Source organism: Geotrypetes seraphini, chromosome 2, assembly GCF_902459505.1.
Source record: "Geotrypetes seraphini chromosome 2, aGeoSer1.1, whole genome shotgun sequence".
NCBI classification, from domain to species: Eukaryota; Metazoa; Chordata; class Amphibia; order Gymnophiona; family Dermophiidae; genus Geotrypetes; species Geotrypetes seraphini.
The window spans coordinates 413,420,090-413,446,631 of record NC_047085.1 but is presented as its reverse complement, the minus strand read 5'-3'; the positions used below and the strand labels follow the sequence as shown (position 1 = coordinate 413,446,631).

General features: G+C 42.7%; 2 protein-coding genes across 3 annotated transcripts in view; one reads left to right on the top strand and one right to left on the bottom strand.

The window, feature by feature from the left end:
* The window catches only part of RPA3 (replication protein A3), a 31,997-nt gene extending 25,926 nt beyond the window's left edge, over positions 1 to 6,071 (bottom strand). Inside the window, exons 1-2 of the mRNA XM_033931028.1 lie at positions 5,823 to 6,071; positions 1,222 to 1,296 (exon numbers count right to left, since the gene is read on the bottom strand). Of these exons, the coding sequence (XP_033786919.1) occupies positions 1,222 to 1,296; positions 5,823 to 5,921 (174 nt within the window). The 5' untranslated portion in view covers positions 5,922 to 6,071. The remainder of the gene's footprint in view (positions 1 to 1,221; positions 1,297 to 5,822) is intronic.
* A 128-nt stretch (positions 6,072 to 6,199) lies between these two features.
* Positions 6,200 to 26,542, top strand: part of MIOS (meiosis regulator for oocyte development) — a 66,840-nt gene continuing 46,497 nt past the window's right edge. Inside the window, exons 1-3 of one of the 2 annotated variants that reach the window (XM_033931027.1) lie at positions 6,200 to 6,495; positions 9,472 to 10,664; positions 13,225 to 13,386. In XM_033931027.1, coding sequence (XP_033786918.1) covers positions 9,545 to 10,664; positions 13,225 to 13,386 — 1,282 coding nt within the window. In that variant the 5' untranslated portion in view covers positions 6,200 to 6,495; positions 9,472 to 9,544. Of the gene's footprint in view, positions 6,496 to 9,471; positions 10,848 to 13,224; positions 13,387 to 26,542 lie in introns of both variants that reach the window. The other variant, XM_033931026.1, reaches the window with a different exon arrangement.

Below are 26,542 nucleotides of genomic sequence, written 5' to 3'. Positions count from 1 at the left end.
TGTTTAGTGAAAGCTTCAATTTCATCCTGGAGAGGATACTATCTAACAGATAAGTTAGATTAAATTGAAAAAGAATGATCTTATTTAAATTTTGCCTTGGTGAGATACTTGGATGGTTTGTGGTTTTTCTTCCTTCTCTGATATGCTGATTACTACATAACAACTGTACCTCAACCGTTTGAATTTTTTAAAATTTTCCCTTCTTTTAGCATACAATTAAAAAATAAAAATCTAGATTGTCCAGGTACTGGACTTTGAAGAAATGCTGCCATTAATGAGTCCCATTGGAGAGACACAGTTGCTGCCAGCCAAATCAGGCCCAGGAGAGAGACTGGTATAGCTACCAGTGGTCAAATTCTGCACTGAGACATGAAGGTGCTGCCATTGCTAGCACAACAAAAGGAAAGACAGAAGCTAAAGCTGCTGTTAAAGACTAGCAGAAAAATCTGGCTAAAGCCACCACTAGCAGGGCTTGAAATAATGAGAACGCATGCTGTGGGAATGCCCTGCTTATTGAGCCATGTAGAAAAGAGATTGAGAAGAAAATGAGATGAAGTGGGAAGGACAGATTGGAAGCAGAGGAAAGAATAACAAAATATGAGAATATGTCAGAAGGGGGTAGAAAATAAACATGATGGAAATTAAAAGGAAAAGAAGCAAAAAAAGAAAAAATGAAATAGACAAAACAAAACAAAAAAGTGTGAAGGAAATAACTTCCAAACATAAAAATACCCAGAAAAAAAGCTAAGAAGGAAGATTCTGTGTCTCAGAAGTTTGTTTTGTACAAGTATTTACATCCCTGCCCTTTCTTCTCACAACAGTCAGAATAGGGATACATTGGACAGTCATTTAATAATTTATTTCTTATATACCGCTATACCGTGAAGTTTGAAGCAGTTTACAATAAAGATACATTTGACAGTACATGGGATAGAAACGGTTTACAATAAAGATAAAGATTTATTCTTTCCCCCTCCTTTATTATACCTATTTTATATTGAATAAACTGATGCTGTTCCTATTTCTCCCCCTTCTCCAATACAGTACTAAGAAATTAGCAGTTAGGTAGACATCGATGGCAAAATTCAAACCACATACTGTGCGAGTGAACAATTTTATTTGATGTACTTGAAATAAATCACTAACATAAAGCTAAGTTCTATAGTAAATTCTATCTAAGCATTAAATATAGTATAAAAGCATCAAAGCATGAAAACATACAGGTTCACCAAGTTCAATAGTTGTTTTTTTGCCTTCTCCATCTGAAAGGATGAAAGTAGTTCCAGTTGGATGGATCTAAAATGAAAACCAAAATTATGCATCATCTTCTGGCCAAATTCATTCCCCCAGCTTCAGTATTATTCCCTCTAATCATCATTAGACTTGGGACAGGCCTGTGATGGACTAGTGCTGTGCAGTGGCATGAAGCAGCATAATCGTAAATAAAGAACAGAAGCGTGATAAAATATTAGAAGCCTACCAAGAAGAGGCCTCACAGCCGGTGCTAAAGCCTCTGAAGAATCAGCAGGCGAGCCCCAAGCTCCTAAGGACAAAGTAGGCTGGCTCCACAGGTACTCTGAAGATATTGGCCTGGAGACAACAGTCCACCCAAGCAGGACTGTGTCCTTTCCCCAGCAGAGTAAACCCAAGAAGGGGACCTCCAAGCACTGAAGCCAGAAATAAACTCAAAAACCTGATGCTCCCCCCCCCCCCCAAAAAAAAAGAATAAAAAGGAGATCAGAACACACCCGAATTCACTTGCAGAGAGAAAAACTGAAGGGGAGGAGTTCAAGATCTTAAAGTGACATCCTTCTGCAGATTCGCAGCTAGTGGGAATCAATAGCTATAGTACAGACTCCTGTGTATATATGTAACATAATAGGGGCTTATCAGTTATGTGCACAACTGCTAATTAGTGCCAATTAGAGTTTGATGCCAATTAGTTCTCCAATTAACAAGTGCCAATAACCTAATTGCCAATAACCTCGGCTTTAGAAAAATGCTCAAAACCCACCTCTTCCAAGACCAGGATCCTTAATGCCCCTTCCTAACTAAATAAACCTCCCCCCCTCACTACCTCCCCCTTCCCCCCTGGCAACTCTGATCAATTTGGTCTTGAACCGCTTGTTACTCTGTTTTAATTGATGTGAACCACTTGTAACTCTGTTTAATTGATGTGAACCGCCTAGAACTCTTCTGGGTATGGCGATATACAAGAATAAAGTTATTATTATTATTATTATGCATGTAACTGACCCTATTCTATAACTAGGAACACATTTGAGGACCTAACTTTAAATGCTATTTCTATAATTTTGAGGCTACTACATAAAAATTGCCATACATGGTCAGACCAAAGGCCTACCTAGCCCAGTATCCTGTATCCAACAGTAGCCAATCCAGGTCACAGATACCTGGCAGGATTCTAAAGTGTAGCAAGATGCCATGCTACTTAGTCACAGAGATAAGAAGTAGTTTTCCCCAGGTCTACCTCAACAACAGTTTAAAGATTTCACTTCTATGAATTTGTTCGACTTTCTTTTTTAAAAAATTTTAAACACAGCCATACTTTTTACCATATCTGTCAATTTTGACTCAGACCAATTCAACCACCATGTCTATCCATATGGTGAGTAACTTTGAGGTAAATTATTTAAAAGGACCCATCTAGGCAATAAGCACCTGTCACTCAGATATGTCCTGCTGAGAAAAATATGCAGTATCAACATCAACACAGTACTATTAAATATGTTTACAGACTACCATTCATTTACCTGCCGACTCAGGTCCAAATGTTCAAAAGCTTGCTGTGCAAGTAAAACTGGTTGTCTTACTTGCAAGTTAACTCAGCCTCGGATGCTCAAAGGGGTTCTCGGGGGCTTCTACCAATTGCAGTAGCAGCCATCAAGAACCCTATGCAAATACATTACAAGGAGACCATTACTATTCAAATGAGCATGCCTTTTAATGCACAAAAGGGAACACTATCTCTTAGCATGCAAACCTTTTCTGCAAGTCTTGAGCTACTGTGTGTGTGTGTGTCTGTCCCATACCGACACACAAAAAAAACAACATAAAAATGCTGTAAATTGATCGCAAACTCTGGTGATTGGTAACTGTACTGGACCTGTGCAGAACAATGTGCTTACCACTCAGCATTTGTGCGCAGGTGCTAGGCATACTGCCTCCCCCTTTTACCAGGCTACTCAGCACAAATAGCATGCATATTGATTTGCATGTTATTTGTACCGAGTATGCTCCAGAAAATCAAAATTGATCCCAACCTGGTATTTATACTGGGTCACAGGAGTTTTGTGCATCCTGCCACCAGCTATTCACTAAAGGACTAATTTTATAAGTGGCACCTAGAAAAATTACATCTGACATGTGTCAATCACGATCCAGCACCACTTAAGAGAATCAGTTACCAGTGCCTAACAATGAACTTAAGTGCTTGTAATGTAGGCCAGGGTTTTAAAGGCCTACAGGTTTGTTGTACAATCATGCCTTGCAGCATTTAGTGATGCCTAAGGTCAACTCCACCCCTAAACACACCATCACTAAGTATCGAGAGGCACCTAGTGGGTGCCTAGATTTTTTAATCAGCTTTTAATGGCACAATCAATTATCACACCACTTAAAGCTGATTAAAACAATTAGCAGCCCTTACAGAATTTCACTCTAAATGCCATGTTGAAGAAATTTCCTCTTCGATTATACCATGTACTTAGTATCAAAATGCCTAGATTATATAAAGAAAATAGATTATTTTTAGACACATGGAAAACAATAAGATATGTGAGTAATTTATCACCTATTCCAATTCACAAATCAACAAATCAAACTATATGGCTGAACTCCAAGATTCAGATTGGCGGATTTAAGGTCATCTGGAAGCATTGGATGATTGCAGGAATACGTGTATTAGAAGATGTTATTTCTAATGGTAAACTGCTTGATTTTTCACAGTTGCAACATAAATATGGCCTTAATAATTCACAAAATTTTAGATGGATGCAACTGAAGCAGGCCATTCAGGTGGGGTTCCCTGAATAGAAAAATCTTAATAATCAATATAGCTTGGAGTTCTTATGCTTTCAGGTGGATTTTCTGGGACACTAGGCCGCTCAGTGGTACAAATTAATATCTGGATTTATGAATAAATAACCAAAGACTGGGCTGAGAGACATTTGAAGCATTGAGATTAAGCATCAAATTACTGCGTCTCAATGGCCACGAATATGGTCTTGGAGGATGAGATGTACAATGTCTGCACCTATGAGACAAACATGTTTTTTTCTGTTGCATAGAGCATTCTGGACCCCTGTTCGTTTAAAAAAATTAGATTGCTCTAAGTCTGATAGATGTTGGCATTGTCATCTTGAAGCAGGGACTTTAGATCATTTATTGTTCTATTGTCCATTTATTATGGATTTTTGGAAATCAATTTGGGGCCAAATTAATAGTTTATTAGAAAATCATGTGGCATTATCGTATGATAGAGTATTATTTGGTACGTCTATGAGGGTTAAGAGCCAAATATCTTCCAAAAATAATAAACTCTTACTTATTTTAACAGGAGTCACCATACAACAAATAATTTGTAGTTGGAAAAATTGGAATAGATTAAACTACTGTTTTGGGTGGAATTCAGTGTGTCATATTTATAAAATGGAAAGAACATTAGCTATTCAGAAAGGAAATTTTAATAAATTTCACGATGTGTGGGGGCCATTAACAAATTATTGCAATGAGTAGGTATTATTTTCCCTGATTTGTACAAATGAAAGAATGGGGTGGGGGACTTTATTACATGGTATATGCATTATGAGGTATTGAAGGGAGGAAAAGGGATAATTCTATGTAATTTAAAGAACTGTAGAATTTCAAGTGATGTATTTAAGTCAAAATGGTGTTATTTTTCGATGCACTTTATGTAAGTTATAAAAATGAATAAAGAATTCAAAAACAAGTTCCTTTATTGACAAGTATACCAAATGGACCACATTTCACCCACTATTATGGCTGCATTAGGAGTATAGTGAAAAGGCCAAAGAATCAAACAGCATTTCCCCTCCACAGCATTGATGTACAAACAGCTCAATCAGGAGATTCAGAGTCACCTGACCTTTTTCACTGTTATACTTTATTCTGAGATACAGGGTTTTGTTTTGGGGTTTGTTTGTTGGGGGTATTTTTTTTTTTTTTTGGGGGGGGGGGTTCAAACATCCGCACATACAGCTGATGAATATGTGTTCTGCTGTTGTGGGCACCAGCCCTATCCGAAGTGAAGATGCCACAAATTAGAGGTGATTTACTCCTAAAGGGAGCTACAATGATTAAGATACAACAGAATCTGCACTAAGAAGGTAAAACGAGACTACAGATTGGGAGGACCGCGGTCAAGTGCAGCCTGGAACCCCCCCCCCAAAAAAAAAATAATAATAAATATATATATATTTATTATTATATATATATATATATATATATATATACATATATATATATATATATAAATAAATAAAACAACTACCCCCAGCAAGACCTTAGGAGCATAATAGATAAAAATCAAAACAGCTCATTTTGTGTACTCAATAAGGTGAAAAGGGTGCCACTCCATACAGGTTACCTCTCACCCATATGACTTTTAGGAAGTACAAAATAAGTCATTTCACTACTGTTTTGAGCTGAAGTTTCTCTCATCAATCCTCAGGTTACCCAAAAGCAGCAACAGAGTTGCGCCACTATCGCTCGAACTACCCACAAAGGAGAGTAATGGAAAAATGATTAGAGGCATCGTAGTTACTAGCGGCACTTATTACCTTATCCACACGGCCTACAAAGCAGACGGCGCGGCCAATATAGCGCGACAACATGGCACTATTCACGCGGTACCGCGCTTCCTCAAATACGTCGCCCATTCCTACTACCCGGAGCCCAACCAACTACCACTCAAATCCCGAGACGCGCGGGAAACACACACTTCCGGCCTCCCATAAAAAAGACGTCCGGTTCTCCTCACGTCCGGTTTTCAGTAGGCCAATAGGACGCAGGCCGGCTTAGACCACGTGCACGACACAGAAGGACGTCATTTCCCTCAGGTCGTGTTCGCGAAGAAGAGTTAAGGCTATCTTTATTTACAAATGCTCTCCATCCATGCGTATTAATCTCCTGCACAGAGCGAGATAATTCTCGCATAGACTAGTGCACAGTGATGGCTGACGCGCAGGCGTATTGCGTCCGTGCGGGATCTATTTCTCAATAGCCGGAAGCCAAGGTGCCTTGTTAAGCTGTCTGTACTGGAAATCGGCCTGGGAAAGAAGAGTCGGAGGTGTGGGGTTGTGACACCCACTGAGGTCGTCTCTTCATTCATTTGCTGAACAAGTACAAGCAGAGAGTGAAAGGCATTGATTACTGTTGTCATCCCCGGTGACTTTTCAGCCATATTTTCTCCACCTGCTGTCGTTTCCTGTGTGTCTAGCGGTTCTTGAACAGGTATAGGAGCAGGCTGATACCTCTTTCATGGATGCAAAGGAAGACACATGGAAATAATTGCTGGTTTACAATAATAGCAAACAAATGAATAATAAAGTATAATGGTTAGCCAAATGGGCTGAGAAGCGGTGGAAAACAGAGTTAAAATCCCTTTGACGTTCCTTATTGGGGTACCCACTTAGGTTGTATTATAGACTATACTGAGTAGGGATGTGCAGTTGTTACCCTTGGATAGTGCTGCATATATGGCCATGAGTAGTACAAAAAATGTATTCAGATAGTTTTGCAGAAGGAGTATAGGTTTGGTAATATTGGCTATTTAAGTTTCATTGGTTATCAATTTCTTCAAGAATTACCATATGTTTCGCTCCATAAAACGCACCCTAGATTTAGAGTAGGAAAAAAAAAAACAACTTTCTGAACCAAATTGTGTACTGATATATACCAGGCTCTGCACCCTGTCTCCCCTTCCCTGCCAGGCTGTTCCTTTCATTTTTCATATACACACAATACACACAGCAGATATAAATTATCAAAACTAACTCATTTTGATCACTAAATTAAAAATAAAATAATTTTTCCTACTTTTGTAGTCTGGTGATTTCATGAGTCTCCTTCCTTTTTTTCTTTTTTCCTTTCTTTCTTCACTCAGGCCCAAGAATTGTCCCTTTCTATTCCCTGCCTCCCATGTCCACGCCTTCCAGCCTTTGTTCTTTAACCTCCCATCTCCCGAGTTCATGCCCCCTCACTGCCTTCTAGCCTTTGTCCTTTGTTCTCCCTCCCACCCTTGTCCCGAGTTTGTGCCCCTCCTCACTGCCTTCTAGCCTTTGTCCTTCGTTCTCCCTTCCACCCATGTCCCGAGTTCGTGCCCCCTCACTGCCTTCCAGCCTTTGTCCTTAGTCCTCCCTGCTGTGCCGGAAACTGCCTTCCTCCCTCCCTGCATGCTGAAACCTGCCTACCCTCTGCTGATTCCTTCTCCTCTGGCCCCGGTCCGTCGATGCTGTGTCTCAACTCAAAGAAGGGAAGGGCCAGCGTGCAGCGATTGCATGTCACTGGCCCACAAGCCTTCGCCCGACGTCAGTTCTGACATCGGGAGAAGGCTTGTGGGCCGGCGATGTGCAATCGCTGCACACTGGCCCTTCCCTTCCCTTCTTTGAGTTGTAGTGCAGCAGCGCTGAGCAAGGAGCATGAGCAGCAGCGGGCAGCAGTCTGCCCGCGCACCCCCAACGAGTGGGTCATTTTAAAAAAGTACACTGGGGTGGGTAGGGGGGTGTTTAAAAAAAAGTTACCTTCGCTTCATAAGACGCACTGAAATTTCCACCCAATTTTGGGTGAGAAAGTGCATCTAGATATTTCTCTGATATGCTGAAGCAGTATGTTCCTCAGTGTTTTCTTCATTTTTCAGTCATTTATTACAACTTCCTATATTGTCACAGGTCAGAATGATATTCACAAAAAAACAGAGCTTTCTGCTACTTTGGCCCTGTTCTATTGACTTCTTTGATTAATGAAATGAATGAAGTTTCCAGCCATCTCAGCTTCCGTAAGGCTGTGAAAACTTGGCATTTTACAAGTTCATTTAAGTGGAGTAGTAGTGCTGTATTTGGGATGGTGACTTTAGGGGTTACTGGTGATTATTTTTAGATGTTAATTGTTTTTATATTATGATTTGTTGTACCATGTAATGTTTACTGGTTTATTGTAAACCACTTTCATACTTTGGGGTCCTTTTACTAAGGCGCACTAGTGCATCTTAGCGCTTGCTAAATGCTAACGCATCCATATTATCCAATGGACGCGTTAGTATTTAGCGTGCGCTAAGATGCACTAGCGTGCCTTAGTAAAAGGAACCCTTCTGCAGTGCTGTGTTAAGCGGTATATCAAGTAAATAAATCGATCCATTGGGCCTCCCATTGTTGAAGACATGTCAAATGATCTCCGCCCTATGTAAGTTTTGCTTCTTTGTCAATAGCTGCACATCTTAAAATCTTCAAATTTATGTTTTGATGAAACACAGTGTTCGTTTTAAATTCTATTTATGTTCCAGCATTCATGTTTAAAATATCCTTGATCTCATACTCACTCGCATACAATATAGAACAAGGACAGATGCGCATATAAATTACAAATTCTGTCTTGCAATTAGTCATAAAACTCATAATACTTGCAGCGTAATCTTACAAATGCTGCACCTGCCACTTACATACTTTGTCTAGTGATTATACAATTGCCCTTCTGCAGTGCTGTGGGACTTAAAATTTCTTTCAAATTTTTGCCCCACGAAAGGCAATTCTTAAAGAACTATCTTTAAACATTATCCCACCTATTTCTAATAATTTTAGCAATTGACATGCCCTGTGCCAAATATTTCAAAATGCAAGTTTGTGTATCCTCTACTGTTGTTTCCTAAATATGTTCTGTTAACAATAAATCTCTGTTATATAATGGGCCCTCTTTTATGTTTTCCTCAATGTCTAAGCAATTTCTTCTAATTCTCAATATTTGGGAATATGATTCAACTATTTTTTCAAATGAATTTGATGACAACTAGATTGTGCTAAAAATGTAATGCAAACTGGTGGTTTTTCAAATGTTTTTGTCAGAAAGCCATGTTCAAATTGTTGTACTTCCACATCTAAAAAAGCTAATGGAAGAATAAGAAAAATACTCAACAAACTCTGCAGTGATCTTAGTTACAAGCAAGAAAATCATGAGTTTTCTTACACAAAGATAAGTGAACATATATGGGTCCTATATATACTAGTAATATTGTTGGAGAGCAATCGATACACACTATCCAGACAACTTGACGGGCTGGGGTTCCCCCAGGACATGTTAGGGAAACCTTGGTGTACGCTGTATAATATGAATTGCAACATTCTTTCCCCAAAAGCTTGAAAACTGCTGGGTTTTATTTTCTAATGTCTGATTCTATGTTGGGAAATGATTTACCTGAAGCTTTTTTTTCCCCTACAGGTTCTTCCGGATGAAGTGTGCTTGAAATGTGCATCACCTTTCTGATCACTCCCAGAACCTCACGGCTGCAGCCATGAGTGGATCCAAGCCCGACATTCTGTGGGCTCCACATCATATGAATAGGTTTGTGGTTTGTGATTCAGAACTGAGCCTCTATCACATTGAGTCTGCTGTGAGCTCCAGCACTGAACTAAAAGCAGGCTCCCTGCAACTTTCAGAAGAAACAACAGCTACATTGCTGGCAATAAATTCAGACACACCCTACATGAAATGCATGGCATGGTACCCCAAGCATGATCCTGAATGCCTTCTTGCAGTTGGGCAAGCCAATGGTAGAGTTGTTCTCACAGGTCTTGGCCAAGATCACAACTCCAAATGCAAAGATTTGATAGGAAAAGAATTTGTGCCCAAGCATGCTCGGCAGTGTAACACCTTAGCATGGAATCCCCTGGAGAGCAATTGGCTTGCAGCAGGCCTAGATAAACACCGGGCAGACTTTTCAGTCTTGATTTGGGATATCAGCAGCAAATACACTCCAGATGGAACAATTCCTATGGAAAAAATGAGACTTTCAACCACTGACACAGAGGCTGGTTTAGTAGTTACAAAACCACTTTATGAACTGGGGCAGAATGATGCTTGCCTCTCTCTCTGTTGGCTTCCACGAGACCAGAAGCTGCTTTTAGCGGGGATGCATCGTAATCTGGCTATATTTGACTTAAGGAACACCAGCCAAAAAATGTTTGTGAACACCAAAGCTGTGCAAGGGGTGACAGTGGATCCACATTTCCACGATCGCGTGGCTTCCTTCTTTGAAGGCCAGGTTGCCATATGGGACCTTCGTAAATTTGAAAAGCCAGTTTTGACTCTCACAGAACAACCAAAGCCTTTGACCAAAGTGGCCTGGTGCCCAACTAGGACAGGATTGTTGGCTACTTTAACCAGGGACAGTAATATTATTCGACTGTATGACATGCAGCATACTCCAACGCCTATTGGGGATGAGACAGAGCCTACAATCATTGAAAGGAGTGTACAGCCATGTGACAACTGTATTGCCTCATTTGCATGGCACCCCACCAGCCAGAACCGTATGGTGGTTGTGACTCCAAATAGGTCCATGTCAGACTTCACAGTGTTTGAAAGGATTTCCTTGGCATGGAGTCCCACTACGTCTTTGATGTGGGCTTGTGGTAGGCATCTGTATGAATGTACAGAGGAAGGGCAGGCCAGCTCTTTAGAAAAGGACATTGCCACCAAGATGCGCCTGCGGTCTCTCTCTAGATATGGTCTAGACACAGAGCAGGTGTGGAGGAATCACCTTCTGGCCGGGGACGAGGATCCTCAGCTGAAGTCCCTGTGGTACACTCTGCACTATATCCTTTCAAGGAGTTATTTGCTTGAAGTTATGAGCATGAACACCTCATTCTGTAATTTAGGGTTAATTAATGTTGCAGTAGTCTTGCTGATCTGAACTTATTTATTAAATGACTGGCAGATTAGAAAATGACACTAAGATAAAGTTTGTCCTCACCCTGTCCTCACCAGCTCTGTCTCTGCCCCATCCCTGCAAACTCTCATCCATATAAGCCTCAAATTGTTATGATTTTACATTTATTAAAATAAAAAAGAGAGAATATTCTGTATAACTATCATAAATCATTTTTTACATTTTACAAATCATAAGGATCAACAAAACATGTCTCCCCTCCCCCCACAAATATCCCCTCCAGTATTGAGAAAACTGAACAAGCAAAATTACTACAAAATGGTACATAGAACATAAGAATTGCCATACTGGGATGAGCCGAAGGTCCTTCAAGCCTAGTATCCTGTTTCTAACAGTGGCCAACCCAGGTCCCAAGTTGCGAGCTAACAGAATACCTCAAATAAACACACAAAATATAAATGCCAAATACATAATTCTTAGGTGGAATCGACTCATGTTCAAGCCCTAGTGACTTGATGAACATCATCAAGTTTTTGTGACAGAATACAGAAGTAGATTGCTGGACCTTCTGTGCAGTATAAATTCGATGTTGTCGCTGTTGTTGCATCAAACGCAATACTCCACCTCCAACACTGCCCATCTGCTGCTGCCCAGATGAATGGTACATCGTTAGTCTGACATCTCCACTGAAACCTGTCCACCTTGGGAGGCCCTGCTGGTAGTGAAACTACTGACTGCATAGCTTTCAGCTTCTCAGATGCGCACAAGCCCCAGTGGCACAACAAACCCATGTGACATGATTGGGGAAATATATAATTAGCTGCCCCAAATTAATAAACATAAATTAAGCCCAAATCCCAAGAAGCTACATCTTCAATGTAGTACACCACCAAATAAATACAGTGCTCCCCCGGTCATTTGTGGTCGGCGATTTGCGGTCCCAGTCATTCACGGTATTTTCCAACTGCGAATGACCAGGAAGGAGAGAGGCAGGAGAGATCTGCTGGAGTGCCGGCGAATGAAGGAAATCACTCGCGGTATGCTCTGACCGACTCTTCCTGCGTGTCAAAGCAGCTCCTGATTGGTGAGGCCTGACTTTAGTACAGGAAGAGGCGGTCAGAGCATACCGCAAGTGATTTCCTTCACTCGCCGGCTCTCCAGCTGCCCTCTCCAGTCTCCCCCGCTAAAAACCGTATTCGTGGTTTTTCAAGATTCGCGGGGGGTTCCTGAAGCAGAACCCCCGCGAATATCGGGGAGAGTACTGTAGATTCAAACTGCAAGGGAAACATAGCCCGTTATGTACTGACTTTGAACTAGGGTTGTACATCTATTCAAATTTTTAATCACATTAGAAAACAGCCCATATTTTTCAACACTCATAGATTCGCTTACAATATTTTAGGACAGTACTTCACTTTACATCATGTTCACGCACGCTTGTCAGGATTTACATTAGTTACGCAGGACACTGTTTAAAAGCAGTGTCGTGAAGTTTGCCGCAGGATCTCGCAGCAGTCATTTTTTCACTACGGAGACTGCTGGGCAGGAGTGTAAAGGAAGTGCGATTGCCCTGCCTCACCGCTGGACCACCGGGGACCTAAAATAGATCTGCAGGGGGACCAGGAGGAGAGGGAAGGGCTAGTTGCACAAAGTCGCTGGGAGGGAGGGATTGATGGCAGCTCCAGTTTCCTGCTCCACTGGACCATCAGGGCAGTACTGGAGACCCAGGGTGAGTTTGGGAAGGGGAGCAGACTGACTGTATTGTCTGCCTGCACCACTGGAGAACCACTGGGGCAGTACTGCAGTCCCGCGGTGGGTCTGGGAGGGGGTGCTGTTCGGCTGCAGAGTCGGCAGACAGGACACCAGGGAAGGAAGGAAGGGTTGCTTCTTTCCTGTACCGGTTTATATTCAAGTCAACCTTTTTTCCTCTCTGGGGGGAAAAAGGGTTACCTTGGTTTATATTCGGATCAGTTTATATTCGAGCATATACAGTACCTTGGTCACACACACAGAATACAAATGTCAAATCCATAATAGCTTGCCAAAAATGATAAAAATAAATAAAACCAAAATCCCGAGAAGCCACACCTTGCATGTAGTACAAAACCTATATAGATATATAAATAAAGGAGTCGGAATCAGTATGGAGATAAACATAAATAAAAGAGGCAGAGTCAAAGGTTTTATGTACTGGCTCTACAGCCCTGTGTTGTAGTCTCAGGATATACAGTAGGGCTATAAGTCTGGCATGGTGAACAATTCCTGCCCTGAACTCTGCTGCATTTTTGTTGTCCTTCTTGCAGAGAAACTGAAATGGTTTGTAATGAAATATATCTGTGCCTGTGTTTTCCTATGCACTGAAATACTTATGAAGCAGTATACGGAAGATGTGGAGCAAAAGCCTACAGGAAACAAGAGTCCCTTGGTGTATGCGGGTATTAAAGCAATTGTGAAGTCGTCACTCGGTAAGGACAACTTACAGGGGGAGCTGATGTAACAATGCAGTCTTTAGTCATGTGAAGTAAACACTGCACCAGGCATTGTACATGAATTACAGAATTTATATTACTTTTATTTATTTGGATTTTTCAGTAGTAGCTCAAGGTTAGTTACGTTCAGATTCAGAAGGTGTTTCTCTGTCCCCTGAGGGCTTACAATTTTACAATCTTTTTTATTAAAGCTTATAGCTATAAAATGGGCTCCCTAGCATTTAATGCGTGATAAATAAGCTTCAGTAAAAGGGCCCCTAAGTTTGTACCTGAGACAATGAAGGGTTAAAGGGCAAATTCTATAAGAAGCGCCCAAAAGTTAGGCGCCTAATTAGCCACTGTTCAGCGCGATTCAAGTAAACTTGGGTGCTGTTTAGTGAATCACGCTGAGCAGAACCTATTTTGGAGGCGCCCAAGAAATAGGCCAGCTCTAGGCACAACTAAAAGTTGGGCGCCTAGCTGAGCGCCTAAGCCCTCTTAAGAGCAGCGATTCTGCAACAAGGCGCCTAACGTAGCCCGCCCATGCCTAACTTGCATAGCGCCTATTTTTTTGAAGGCCGCCTAAATTTTTAGAGGCGCCTTGTTGCAGAATCGCTTTTTCCTGCTAGACGCCTAAGTTTCAATTATTGCTGATTAAAAAAGCTTAGTTGAGCTTGTTAATCGCTTTAGATAGGCACCACCTCCAAAATAGGTGCCTAACATTAGGTGCCGGTTACAGAATTTCGGCCTGAGTGACTTGCTCAAGATCACAAGGAGCAGCAACAGGATAGGGACCTGGCTTCTCTGGTTGGTTGTTGGTTCAGTGGAGTAAACACTAGGAAACTCTTCCATTCTTGGTAGTTCCACTAAAAATACACGGGGATTGTATAAAGAGCCAAATTTTTTCTGGCAAGAGAGAAGTCAGTGGTAAGGTGCTAACTTTTTACACTGGTAATGATGATTTGGGAAAGCGGTGTAGCTCGAGATGGTCAGGCATTGGATCAGGGCAGGGTTAACAAGTATGTTTGACACCCCCCACCATTGTAATGTGAATACATTTTAAACATTTCATAAACATGGCCCTATGTAGTCCTGAGTGCAAAGGAAAACCAGTAAGAACATATAACATAAGAACATAAGAACTGCCTTCTCCGGATCAGACCTTCGGTCCATCAAGTCCGGCGATCCGCACACGCGGAGGCCCTGCCAGGTGTACACCTGGCGTAATTTATAGTCCATCAAATCCTTATATGCCTCTCTTAAGGAGATATGCATCTAGTTTGCTCTTGAAGCCTAGGATGGTCGATTCTGTCATAATCTCCTCTGGGAGAGCATTCCAGGTGTCAACCACTCTCTGAGTAAAGCAGAACTTCCTGACATTAGTCCTGAACCTGTCCCCCCTCAGCTTCATTACATGTCCTCTAGTCCGTGTCAAATTGTACAATGTAAATAATCTTCTCTGCTCTATTTTGTCGATTCCTTTCAGTATTTTGAAGGTCTCGATCATATCCCCACGCAGTCTCCTTTTCTCAAGGGAGAACAATCCTAGTGTTATAAGTCTGTCCTCGTATTCCAGTTTCTCCATACCCTTCACCAGTTTTGTTGCTCGTCTCTGCACCCTCTCCAGCAGCTTTATATCCTTCTTTAGGTAGGGGGACCAATGTTGGACACAGTATTCCAAGTGTGGTCTGACCATTGCCCTATAAAGCGGCATTATAACTTTCTCTGATCTACTCGAGATTCCTTTCTTTATCATGCCCAACATTCTATTTGCCTTCTTTGCCGCTGCCGCGCATTGTGCCGACGGCTTCAGGGTCCTATCTATCAGTACACCCAGGTCCTTTTCTTGTTCACTCTTCCCCAGAGTTGCACCTGACATTGTATACTCGTATTCCTTATTTTTATTGCCTAAATGCATTACCTTGCATTTCTCCACATTGAACTTCATCTGCCATTTCTCCGCCCATGTTTCTAACCGACACAAGTCGCTCTGGAGTTTCTCTCGATCCTCCTGCGATCTGATTGCCCGGCATAGTTTTGTATCGTCTGCAAACTTGATGATCTCACTGGATGTTCCTTCCTCCAGGTCATTGATATAAATATTAAAAAGGATCGGCCCAAGTACCGAGCCCTGGGGTACACCACTAGTCACTTTCTCCCAGTCGGAGAACTTCCCATTTATGCCCACTCTCTGCTTTCGGTTTTCCAGCCATTTGCCTATCCATCTTTGTATATCCCCCTCTATGCCATGACTTTGTAGTTTCCTGAGAAGTCTTTCGTGTGGAACTTTGTCGAACGCTTTCTGGAAGTCCAAGTATATTATGTCCACCGGCTTCCCACTATCAATTTGCTCGTTCACGGTCTCGAAAAATTGGAGTAAATTAGTCAAACATGATTTCCCTTTCCTGAATCCATGTTGACTGGGTTTCATCAAGTCGTATGCGTCCAAGTGCCGGACTATGCTATCCTTGATCAGTGCTTCAACCATCTTGCCAGGGACAGACGTAAGACTAACAGGTCTATAGTTGCCCGGTTCCCCTCTCGATCCTTTTTTGAAAATTGGGGAAGCAGCAGGTGAGCACTGCTTGCTGGCTCTTTCTGACTGGAGGACAGTGCCAGAGCTAGGGAAAATAGACAGACTTCTGCAAGCAATGATGGCTCTGCTTCCTCCTTCCCCACTTCTTTTCCTGCCAGCAGCTGAGTTACCAGGGCAGACGTCTGCCTTGGGAGCTATTGAACTAGCACATCTGTGAGGGTTTCTTCTAAACATTCAGGCCCTAGATCCTAACCTAGTGTTCCTATGCCTTAATTCTGACCTGAAGACAAAATAACAAAATACAAATAGCACCAAAGGGTTCCACAAGAGAAATGAAAGAGAAAAATTGTGGAACAGGATCAGATGTACCAGTTATAGTTTAATAAGCGTTCAAAAGACATAAAAGCAATCCACAAGTGCCTCACAGTGAAAAACAAATAATACGAGGGTTCTTCAAAAAGTTTCTGCATTTTCATGGGAAATGGTTGAGGCAGGAGAAGTCTCAGCCAACAGACACAAGAGAAGCTCACATTCCAACTTAGTTTCCCCCCCAGTGAGAGGTTGTAAATAGAGAATGACACGGTGGCGGTTTACCCGCGGCTACCGCATTTAGCCGCGGGTAACCCGCCGAAACGGGGAAAGAAATATAGCAATGGCTGCGGGGACAGGGACAAGGCCATTCACCGCCCCGTGGAGCGGTGAATGGTCTTGTCTCCGCAGTGAGGCATCAAGGATCGCGCGGTCCCCGTAGCCCCCACCCGCCCGATGGTAGCGTTTAGCCCGCCCCTCCCTCCAGCTCACCTTAGTTTGCAGGCTTTCTTTTTCGGCGGCCTGCACGCACGGCTGCTCAGTATTCAATCTTCTGCTCTGACGCAACCGGAAACAGGAAGTTGCAGCAGAGCAGAAGATTGAACACTGAGCAGCCGCACGTGCGCTGCTCTTTGAAAGTGTGCAGGTCACCGAAAAAGAAAGCCTGCAAACTAAGGTGAGCTGGAGGGAGGGAGCGGGCTAAACGCTACCATCGGTTGGGTGGGGGCTGTGGGGACTGCGCAATCGCTAGTGTTACTGCTTCTGTTTAGCATTTCTTGTAGGAGTATGTTGTCCCATTTTGTTGTTTTATTTTGGTCAGATTGGTGATCTGATTTTTATAAACCCCCCCAATGATTCTGGAATCCTATAATTCCTTCTCTGACCTTCATCCCTCAGCGTGACAGCAGTATTTGGGTGTTTTTTTTAATTGTGAAATAGTTTTATCTAATCAACCTAGTGGTGAGACGAGGGTTCGAGCAGAAAGCAGGAACAGGCTTTCCTCATTTAGGTCCTGAACCAGGCCTGCTCAAAGATCTGTTAACCAACCTTAGCCAACACCTCAAACAAATTAGTTACTGTATTCAAAATATAATATTGTCAGCCAGTTCCAGCTCACACTGGAAGGAGGGAGTGAAAGGGAAAAGGATTCTGGGCCAAGGGGATGAAGAGGGAAAGAAAAATTCACAGCAGGAAAGAAAGGGGAGAACAGGCAGGTGAGCCAGATGCTGGATGCAGGGGAGGGGGAAGAAAGAGGGAGAGAAGCTGGATGGGGTTGAAAAGCAGAGACACACTGGTATGGAAGAGGAAGATAAAGGAAATCTGGACACAGGAAGGTAACAGAAAGAGGGGAAATTATGTGCATGGGGCATAGGGACAGAGATATAAAGGGGACGTGCCATGGGGATGGTATATGGACACAGGGGGGGGGCAATGGCACATACATAGGGGAGATATTAGAAATGGGGAAAATAGGAGCACAGAAGCGAGATGGTTTGTGGGGATGGGACAGGGACCGAGCTTACAGGCTCCAATGGCTTGCACAAATTACATTGTAACGTGCCATGAAAATAAGAGGGAGGAAGGTAGATAGATAAGCCACACGAGAGGAGCTGAAGGGTGGTAGAAAGGAACAGATGGTAAAGGAGGGAGGGAAGGGTGGTGGTGGAAAGGAATAGAACAGACATTGAAGGAGGGTGGAGAGGAACAGACCCTGAAGGAAAATGTGGAAGACAGAGTGGGGAGAAGATGCTGGAAGGGAAGAAGACAGATGCCAGACTATGGGGGAGCAGAGGGAAGAAGATGGGTGCTAGACCAATTGGGGGGAGTGTGTGAAGGGAGAGGCACAGTAACAGCAAATGGAAGACGCAGAGAGAAGACACACAGTGGATGGAAGGAATTGAATGAGAAGATGTGGAAAGCAGAAACCAGACAACAAAGGTAGAAAAAAAAAATTATATTTATTTATTTATTTTTTGCTTTACGATAAAGTAATATATTAGTTGTGTTGATAAAAATTTATAAACAAAGCCCTACCAGCTGAACATCTCTTTCTCTAGTTCAGCAGCAGGAACTTTGATTTATAAGAAAGGAATAAGCTAAATATTACAGTACTAAGGCTTATATGAATGCTGCAGGGGCTGTGAATGGGATGGCAGTGGCGGTGACGGGGCGGTGAAAGGGATGACAGTGACGGGGCGGTGAAGGGAACGGCGGTAATGGAGCAGTGCAGAGGATGGGGGGACGGAGACGGGGCGGTGACGGGGACAGATTTTTTCCCCGTGTCATTCTCTAGTTGTAAACTGAAAAAACACCATGAACATCTTCTCTAGCACCAAGCAGCATCATGGGGTAAAGACCTAGAACAATTGCTTTCGCCCACTACTTATTAGGAATTACCTGTTCCTAAAGTATCTAGACAACTGATCCTCTCTTCTCTCTCCCCTCTATAGCGATTAACTTGTTCTATTGATCACTCTCTCCTCAAAAATGGATTTCCTGTCCTATTAACCCTCTTTCTTCCTCCCCTCTTAAAGTCAATCAATTTGTACCTTTGCTTAATCTTTGTAAACCGCATAGAACTTCACGGTATTGCGGTATATAAGCTGTTATTGTTAGTGTCATAGAATGTCATGTGACTCGTCAGTCAGGCAAAACAGGGTGATTATGTGGAAAATTGATGTAATTTGCTTTTGAGATGTTTAGTAAAACTTTAAAAAAATAAAAGTGCAAAATCTTTTTGAAGATCCCTCATATATAAAATTACAAGTGACCCAACATGGTTGTGTTCTGGCAAAACTAAAAATATCTTTTTCAGGGGTCTTATTAATGAGTCCTTGACTGTCTTATTTTTATATTTATATTTATATATTTATATTTATATATATATATATATATATATATATATATATATATATATATATATATATATATATATATATATATATATATATATATATATATCTTTCTATATCTAATATAATAAAATGGTAAGCCACGCATGCGCACTTCCTAAGTGTGTGCCGGTTTTCCGTGAGCTGTAGTGACACATAGGAAGTGCGCATGCGCGGCTTACGATTCTTTGAAAGACGCGGCGGTGGCTGCTCTCATGCTCCCTGCCTGCGTCGGACTTCCGACGCAGGCGGGGATCATGAGAGGAGCCACCGCCGCGTCTTTCAACTAACAAAAAACAAGGTGGATGTCGGCCCGATGGCTGGAGTTCACCGCTGAGTCCGGTGAGGAGTGCTTCCCTCAACAGGAACCGTCGGGTCTAATTCAAATACTCCCAGCAGGTCGGGAGGGGGGCGGAGCAGGCTCGCACGCCTGGCGGGGACCGGACAGGAACTAGACTCCCTGCAGGAGCCAGCCTGATGGCTGGAGATCACCGGACTGAACAGGGGGAGCAGGTAAGGGGGTGCTGCAGTACAGGAGGAGCAGGGAAGAGGTGATTCTGGACAGGGGGGGAGGTAACAGGAAGGGAGGCCTACTGCTGGATAGGGGAAGCAGGGAAGAGGTGCTGCTAGACGGGGGGGTGGGGGGGAGGTAAAAGGAAGGGAGAAGGGCTCCTGCAAAGGAGAAGAGCTACTGCTGGATATGGGGAGCTGGAAATGGGGTGATGCTGAACAGGGGGAGATAAAAGGAGAAGGGCTACTGCTATATAGGGGGAGCAGGGAATGGGTGGGGGTGCTGCTGGACAGGGAGGTGGTAAAAGTAAGGGAGAAGGGCTGCTAGCACCCGTTAATGTAACGAGCTAAACAACTAGTGTGTATATATATATATATATATATATATATATATATAACAATTTAGAAGTCGCAGAAAATCCAAGTAGTTAAAGGCTGCAATCAGGCAGCACACACACAAACTTCTGCTGTTAGCTGGCATCGGCATTTTTAGTTTTGCTGAAGCATGTCGGGTCACTTGTAATTTTATATATTAAGTATAGCTTTACTAGGTCAGACCAATGGTCCATCAAACCCAGTAGCCCGTTCTCATGGTGGCCAATCCAGGTCACTAGTGCCTGGCCAAAACCCAAGGAGTAGCAATATTCCATGCTACCAATACAGGGCAAGCAGTGGCTTCCCCCGTGTCTTTCTCAACAACAGACGATGGACTTTTCCTCCAGGAACTTGTCCAAACCTTTATTAATACCAGCTACGCTATCCGCTCTTACCACATCCTCTGGCAACGCATTCCAGAGCTTAACTATTCTCTAAGTGAAAAAAAAATTTCCTCTAATTGGTTTTAAAAGTATTTCCCTGTAACTTTATCAATTGTTCCCTAGTCTTTGTAATTTTTGACGGAGTGAAAATCGATCCACTTGTACTCGTTCTACTCCACTCAAGATTTTGTAGACTTCAATCATATCTCCCCTCAGCTGTCTCTTTTACAAGCTGTGGGTCACTTGTGACTGTTTATATTTGGACGCTTATAAACTACAACTGGTACATCTGATCCTGTTCCACAATTTTGTTGTTTAATCCTGACCCAGCCAAACCACAAATTCTGGTGTACACATTATAGTTCCATTTAACTTTAATTTATACCACTAAATAAATTGAAAACAAAAAACTGAATAATCTTTCATGTACATGGGCTTATTACATGGGCATATAATCAAAAACAAGCCCCAGTCCCCCCAAAATAAAAAAGGCTTTGTATACCTGAAGATATAAGAGACAGTTTTTAAAGGAACTCTTTTAAAGGAATATGTGTTTAGCTGAGGGAGAATCCCTTTGGAAATGTTCTCAGGCCTTCTGTGGGGACAGAAGAATTAGTGGTAAGGCTAGAGCATGTTTAGAAAAGGAGGCAAGGTAGATTAAATACTGTGTGCAAATCAAGGTAGGGACTGACCTGGAGATGTAGTGGCAGACTTGGCACTGTTTACAGACTTGACATGTTTCCTGGCTCAGGTCTTCCACTCCTGGGTGGAGAGAGGTCAGCTCCTGGGTGGAGAGAGGTTTTGTTTTGTAGTCATTCTGCAGTAGTAACGCGGGGTTCCTGAATTTTAGCATCCACACGTGCAGGATGCCAGGAGCAGCTCTGGCGTCTGGCCTCCAGCTAATGGCAGTTGCTGCAAGAACTGAGCTGGAAAGAGATATAAAAAGAGGAAAAAATCCTCAAGTAATTCTTTGTGACAAGTCATAGTGCTGTAGCTCATTAGAAGCTGGTTCTGATTGACTTGGAAGTCTAAATTAGTAGGAGAAACTGACAGACTGAAACAAAAAGAAATCTGTGACATTTTGAGGAAAACTAATAATTTAGGTATAGAAAGAAGAGCATCAACTAAAAGCATTTTTTTTTTAACTTAGAGCCAGGAGAAATCTCTAATTTTCCCTAGATAACAAACTTTTTATAGAACCTGATGGCAGATAAAGACTGTATGACCCATACTTACCTCCAGCTCAGCTTCACAATTCAATCCCCTCCTCAGAGATTCTCCTCTGTGTGTGTCCTATCTGCTCCTGATTTTGGTGTGGTCCTGGTTTCCACCATATCCACTGGAATGCCATTCCATGTCTACTCTGTGTAAAGAAACATCTAAGAGTACTCCTGAGTCTGCCTCCTTTCACCCTGATCCCACTTCTTTATTGAAAGAGAATGTTGAATTTTTATATTTCATTTTCTTAAATTTGTTTCTAAATGAACTCTGCTCACTTCGGCTTTTCTCTTCCCAATAGAGAATGACAAGAGGACAAATTTGTCCCCATCCCTGTGGGATCTATCTCCATCCCAGTCTCCTCCCTGAAAGTTCTGTCCCTTGTTCGAGGCTTGTGCAGATGAGGACAGAGGCAGAACTTGGCAAGAATAGGGATGGAAGCAGAACATGCAAACATGCAAACATGTGTACAGTATATTCATTGTGGAAGTCTTGAAAACACAACCTCTTAAACACATCTGGGTTGTGGCCTTCAAGTGTTGTGATTGCCCACTCTTGTGTTATGGTTCCCAATTTTGTCTCATTCAGGAAGACTGTTCAGCACATCTGTCTTTTTTCCCTCTGTCACACCATATACATCCTAAAGATTTTATCTCTGCCATTCCAAAAGGTCCAAAGTTAAGAACATAAGAATTGCTATACTAGGATAGAGTGAAGGTCCATCAAGCCCAGCATCCTCTTTCCAATAGTGGCCAACTCAGGTCCCAAGTACCTGGCTAGATCCCACAGATTTTATGCTGCTTCTCCTTGGATTAAGCAGTAGATTTCCCCAAGCCATCTCAATAACGGCTTATGGACTTCTCTTTTTGGATATTATCCAAACCTTTTTAAAATCCTGCTAAGCTAACTGATTTCACCATATTCTCCAGCAATGAATAATAATTTGAGGACATAATTTGAGGTTGAGGGGTGGTAGATTCAAGAGCAATGTTAGGAAATTCTACTTACGGAGAGAGGGTGGTGGATGCCTGGAATGCACTCCCGAGAGAGGTGGTGGAGAGGAAAACGGTGACAGTTCAAAGAAGTGTGGGATGAACACAGGATCTAGAATCAGAAAATAATATTAAATATTGAACTAAGGCCAGTACTGGGCAGACTTGCACGGTCTGTGTCTGTATATGGCCATTTGGGGGAGGATGGGCTGGAGAGGGCATCAATGGCTGGGAGGGTTTAGATGGGATGGAGTAGGTTTTAACGTAGATTTCGGCAGTTGGAACCCAAGCACAGTACCGGGTAGAGCTTTGGATTCTTGCCCAGAAATAGCTAAGAAGAAAAAATTTAAATTAAATCAGGTTGGGCAGACTGGATGGACCATTCGGGTCTTTATCTGCCGTCATCTACTATGTTACTATGAATTCCAGAGTTTAATTACACATGTGAAGAAATATTTTCTTCAGTTTGTTTTAAATCTATTACTTAGTAGCTTCATCTCATACCCCCTAGTCCTAGTATTTTTGAAAAGAGTAAACAAACAATTCACATCTACCCCTTTCCACTTTACTCTGTGTTTTAAAGACCTCTATCATATTGCCCCTGAGCTGTGTCTTCTCCAAGCTGAAGAGCCCTAGCTGCTTTAGCTTTGTCTCATAGGAAAGTAATCCCAAACCTTTTATCATTTGTGTCACCTTCTCTGTACCTTTTCTAATTCTGCTATATCTTTATTTTGAGATATGGCGACCAGAATTACCCACTGTATTTGAGGTGCAGCTGTACCATAGAGCAATGCAAGGGCATTATGACATTTTCATATTTGTTTTCCATTCGTTTCCTGATAATTCCTAACATTCTATTTTCTTTCTTAACCGCTGCCACCCATTGAGCTGAGTGTTTCAATGTATCCTCAACAACGACACCTAGATCCTTTTCCTGGGTTCATAACACAGAACCCAGCATCACGTAGCTATAGTTCGGGTTCCACTTTCCCACATGCATCACTTTACACTTGCTCACATTAAACGTCATCTTCCATTTTGATGCCCAGTCTCCCAAGGTCCTCTTGAAATTTTTCACAATCCTCTTACAATTTAACAACTTTGAATAGCTTTGTGTCATCAGCAAATTTAATTATCTCACTAGTTATTTCCATCTCTAGATCATTGATAAATATGTTACAAAGCAGCAGTCCTAGCACAGACTCCTGGGGAACCTCATTATTTATCCTTCTCCATTCAGAATATTTAACCATTTAAACCAGGGATCTCAAAGTCTCTCCTTGAGAGCCACAATCCAATCGGGTTTTCAGGATTTCCCCAATGAATATACATTGAAAGCAGTGCATGCACATAGATCTCATGCATATTCATTGGGGAAATCCGGAAAACCCGACTAGATTGCGTCCCTCAAGGAAGGACTTTGAGACCCCTGATTTAAACCTACTGTTTGCTCTCTGTCTTTCAACCAGTTCTTAATCCATAATAGGACTTTACCTTCAATCCCATGATGTGAGAGATTCCTGGCTGGGTTTTCCAGGAACTCTGTACATTCACCCAATCAGCACACATAAATCACTTTAGAAGGTGCAACAAAATGTTTTATTGAGACATTTACCAGAACCTATTCCCCCATAGGCTCAAGAAAGATATGCTTTTAACTTTTATCTCTTGCCTAGTGCAGCAGCCTGTACACTTTAGGCAGTTAGCCGTATCACATTCAATACAGCAACCTCAGCTTTTGGTCAGTTTCCCCAGTTCTCTCAGGTTTAAAGCATCGTAAGTCTGGTTCATACTTCACTTGTTAAATAGTCCAAAGAGAAGAATATTTAGGACAGGAGGTGTCAAACTCAGGCCCATGGGCCAGATCTGGCCTGCAGTGTAATTAGATTTAGTCTGCGAGAAAATACCTTTTCTGTTCCTTCATTGTCCACCATCTCTCTCTCGGCTTCCCGGTCTCACCTTCAAAGCAGCCTGCAGAGGATCGCCGGTCAGTTGTAGCGATCCTAGTAGGCTGCCGTCGGCCTCCGCAGCATGTTTCCTCTGCCGCAGCCCTGTATGTTAGAGGAGGGGCAGGACCACTGCAGAGGGGAACGTTCTGCGGAGGCCGATGGCAGCCTACTAAGATCACTACAGCCGACCGGCAGTCCTCTGCAGGCTGCTTTGAAGGTGAGACCGGGAAGCCGGAGGACGGTAGAAAGAAGTTGGAAAACATGCAGGCTTTCGGGGGAGAAGGGGGAGGGGGGCCCTAGTGTAGAAGTACACGGAGGGAGGGAGGGAAGGAGGGGTCCAAAGAGACCTGTGTATGCTGGACTAAGGGTGGGGGGAGGGGAAGAAAAAATGGGTCTAAAAACAGTAGAGGGAGAGAGAAGGTGGACAATGGAATGGAGGGAGGGAAGGAACAGAAAGGGAAAGAAGTTGGACACAAGGGATGGTGTGAAGGGGGGATAGAGATACTGGATAGGAAGCCAGTTGGGAAGAGAAAGGGTGAGATGGTGGACCCTGGGGTGGTGGGGAAGGAGGGAGAGATGCTGGATGAAAGGGTAGTTGAGAAAAGGAGAGATGGTGGATCTGGAGATGGTGGGGTCCATCGCTGCAGCTGTGAGAATGGAGACAAAAAAAGAAAGATGCCAGACCTCCGAGGGAGAGAAGGAAAACGGAAGGGGAGGACAGAAATAGAAGATGGATGGTTAGCACTGAGAAAGAAGAAAATGACAAATTGGTAGGAGACCCTGGCAAGCGAGTTATTAGAAGACAAAGAGAAACCAGAGCCTGGGACCAACATGATTTGAATAATGACCAGACAACAAAAGGTAGAAAAAAATTATTTTATTTTCTATTTTGTGATTACAATATGTCAGATTTTAAATGTGTACCCTGTCAGAGCTGGTTAGACAGAAAGTGTGAACTAGAGAGGAAAAGTCTTTTTTTAAATTTTGTTTACACCACAGAGCCTGTGTGGGGTTGGAGAGATTGTAACCCTATACTTCTATTAAGACTAAGGGCTCCTTTTACAAAGCCGCGCTAGCGGTTTAATGCGCGTAATAGCACGCGCTAAACCGCCGGCCGTGCTAGCCGCTACTGCCTCCTCTTGAGCAGACGGTAGTTTTTCGGCCAGTGTGGGGGTTAGCACGTGATGAAACGTCACACGTGCTAAAGCCGCTAGCATAGCTTTGTAAAAGGAGCCCTAAGTATCTTAATAAATAATTTGGCCTGTGTTTTAGATTTCAGCCCATTATGTGATTGAGTTTGACACCCCTGATTTAGGTAAAAGAAACCCCTTTTCTCCAACAACAGTCTCAACTCTCTTTAGCTCAGCTGCCACAATCCAAACACAGGACAGTCAGCTAAACAAGCAGGTTCAGTTTACAGAGGTCTTGGATTAGAAGCTCACCTCTCTAGTGTTTTCCTGGATATGTTCTCAGCTAGCTTTCTCACTCCAGTCCTCCCCAGGGCTTGAATGCAATCACGGCTAGGGAAGGTTTCTCTCCTTCAGGATTCTCTCACTCTGGGACCTCCTTAAATGATTCTCCTCCCTAAATGATTCTCCTCTGTTACTCAGCAGGGTTACCTTGTTAAGGTAGCTCAGCACTGTGCTATAAAGCCCAGTGCAGTCTGGGATATGTTCACTCAGTCTTGGACTGGCAGCCCTTGCTGCATGGAGGTGGAATGGTAGCATTAGCAGAAGATAACCCCTTACTCTTCCAAACATGATTCTCTAATTTTCTTAGAAGTCTTTCATGAGGTACTTTGTCAAATGCCTTTTGGAAAATCCAAAAACACGATATCAACCAGCTCACCTTTATCCACATGTTTATTAACTCCTTCAAAGAAATGCAGTAGATTGGTGAGGCAAGATTTCCCTTGACTAAATCCATGTTGGCTTTCTCTCATTAATCCATGCTTATGTACCGTATTTTTCGCTCCATAAGACATACCCTA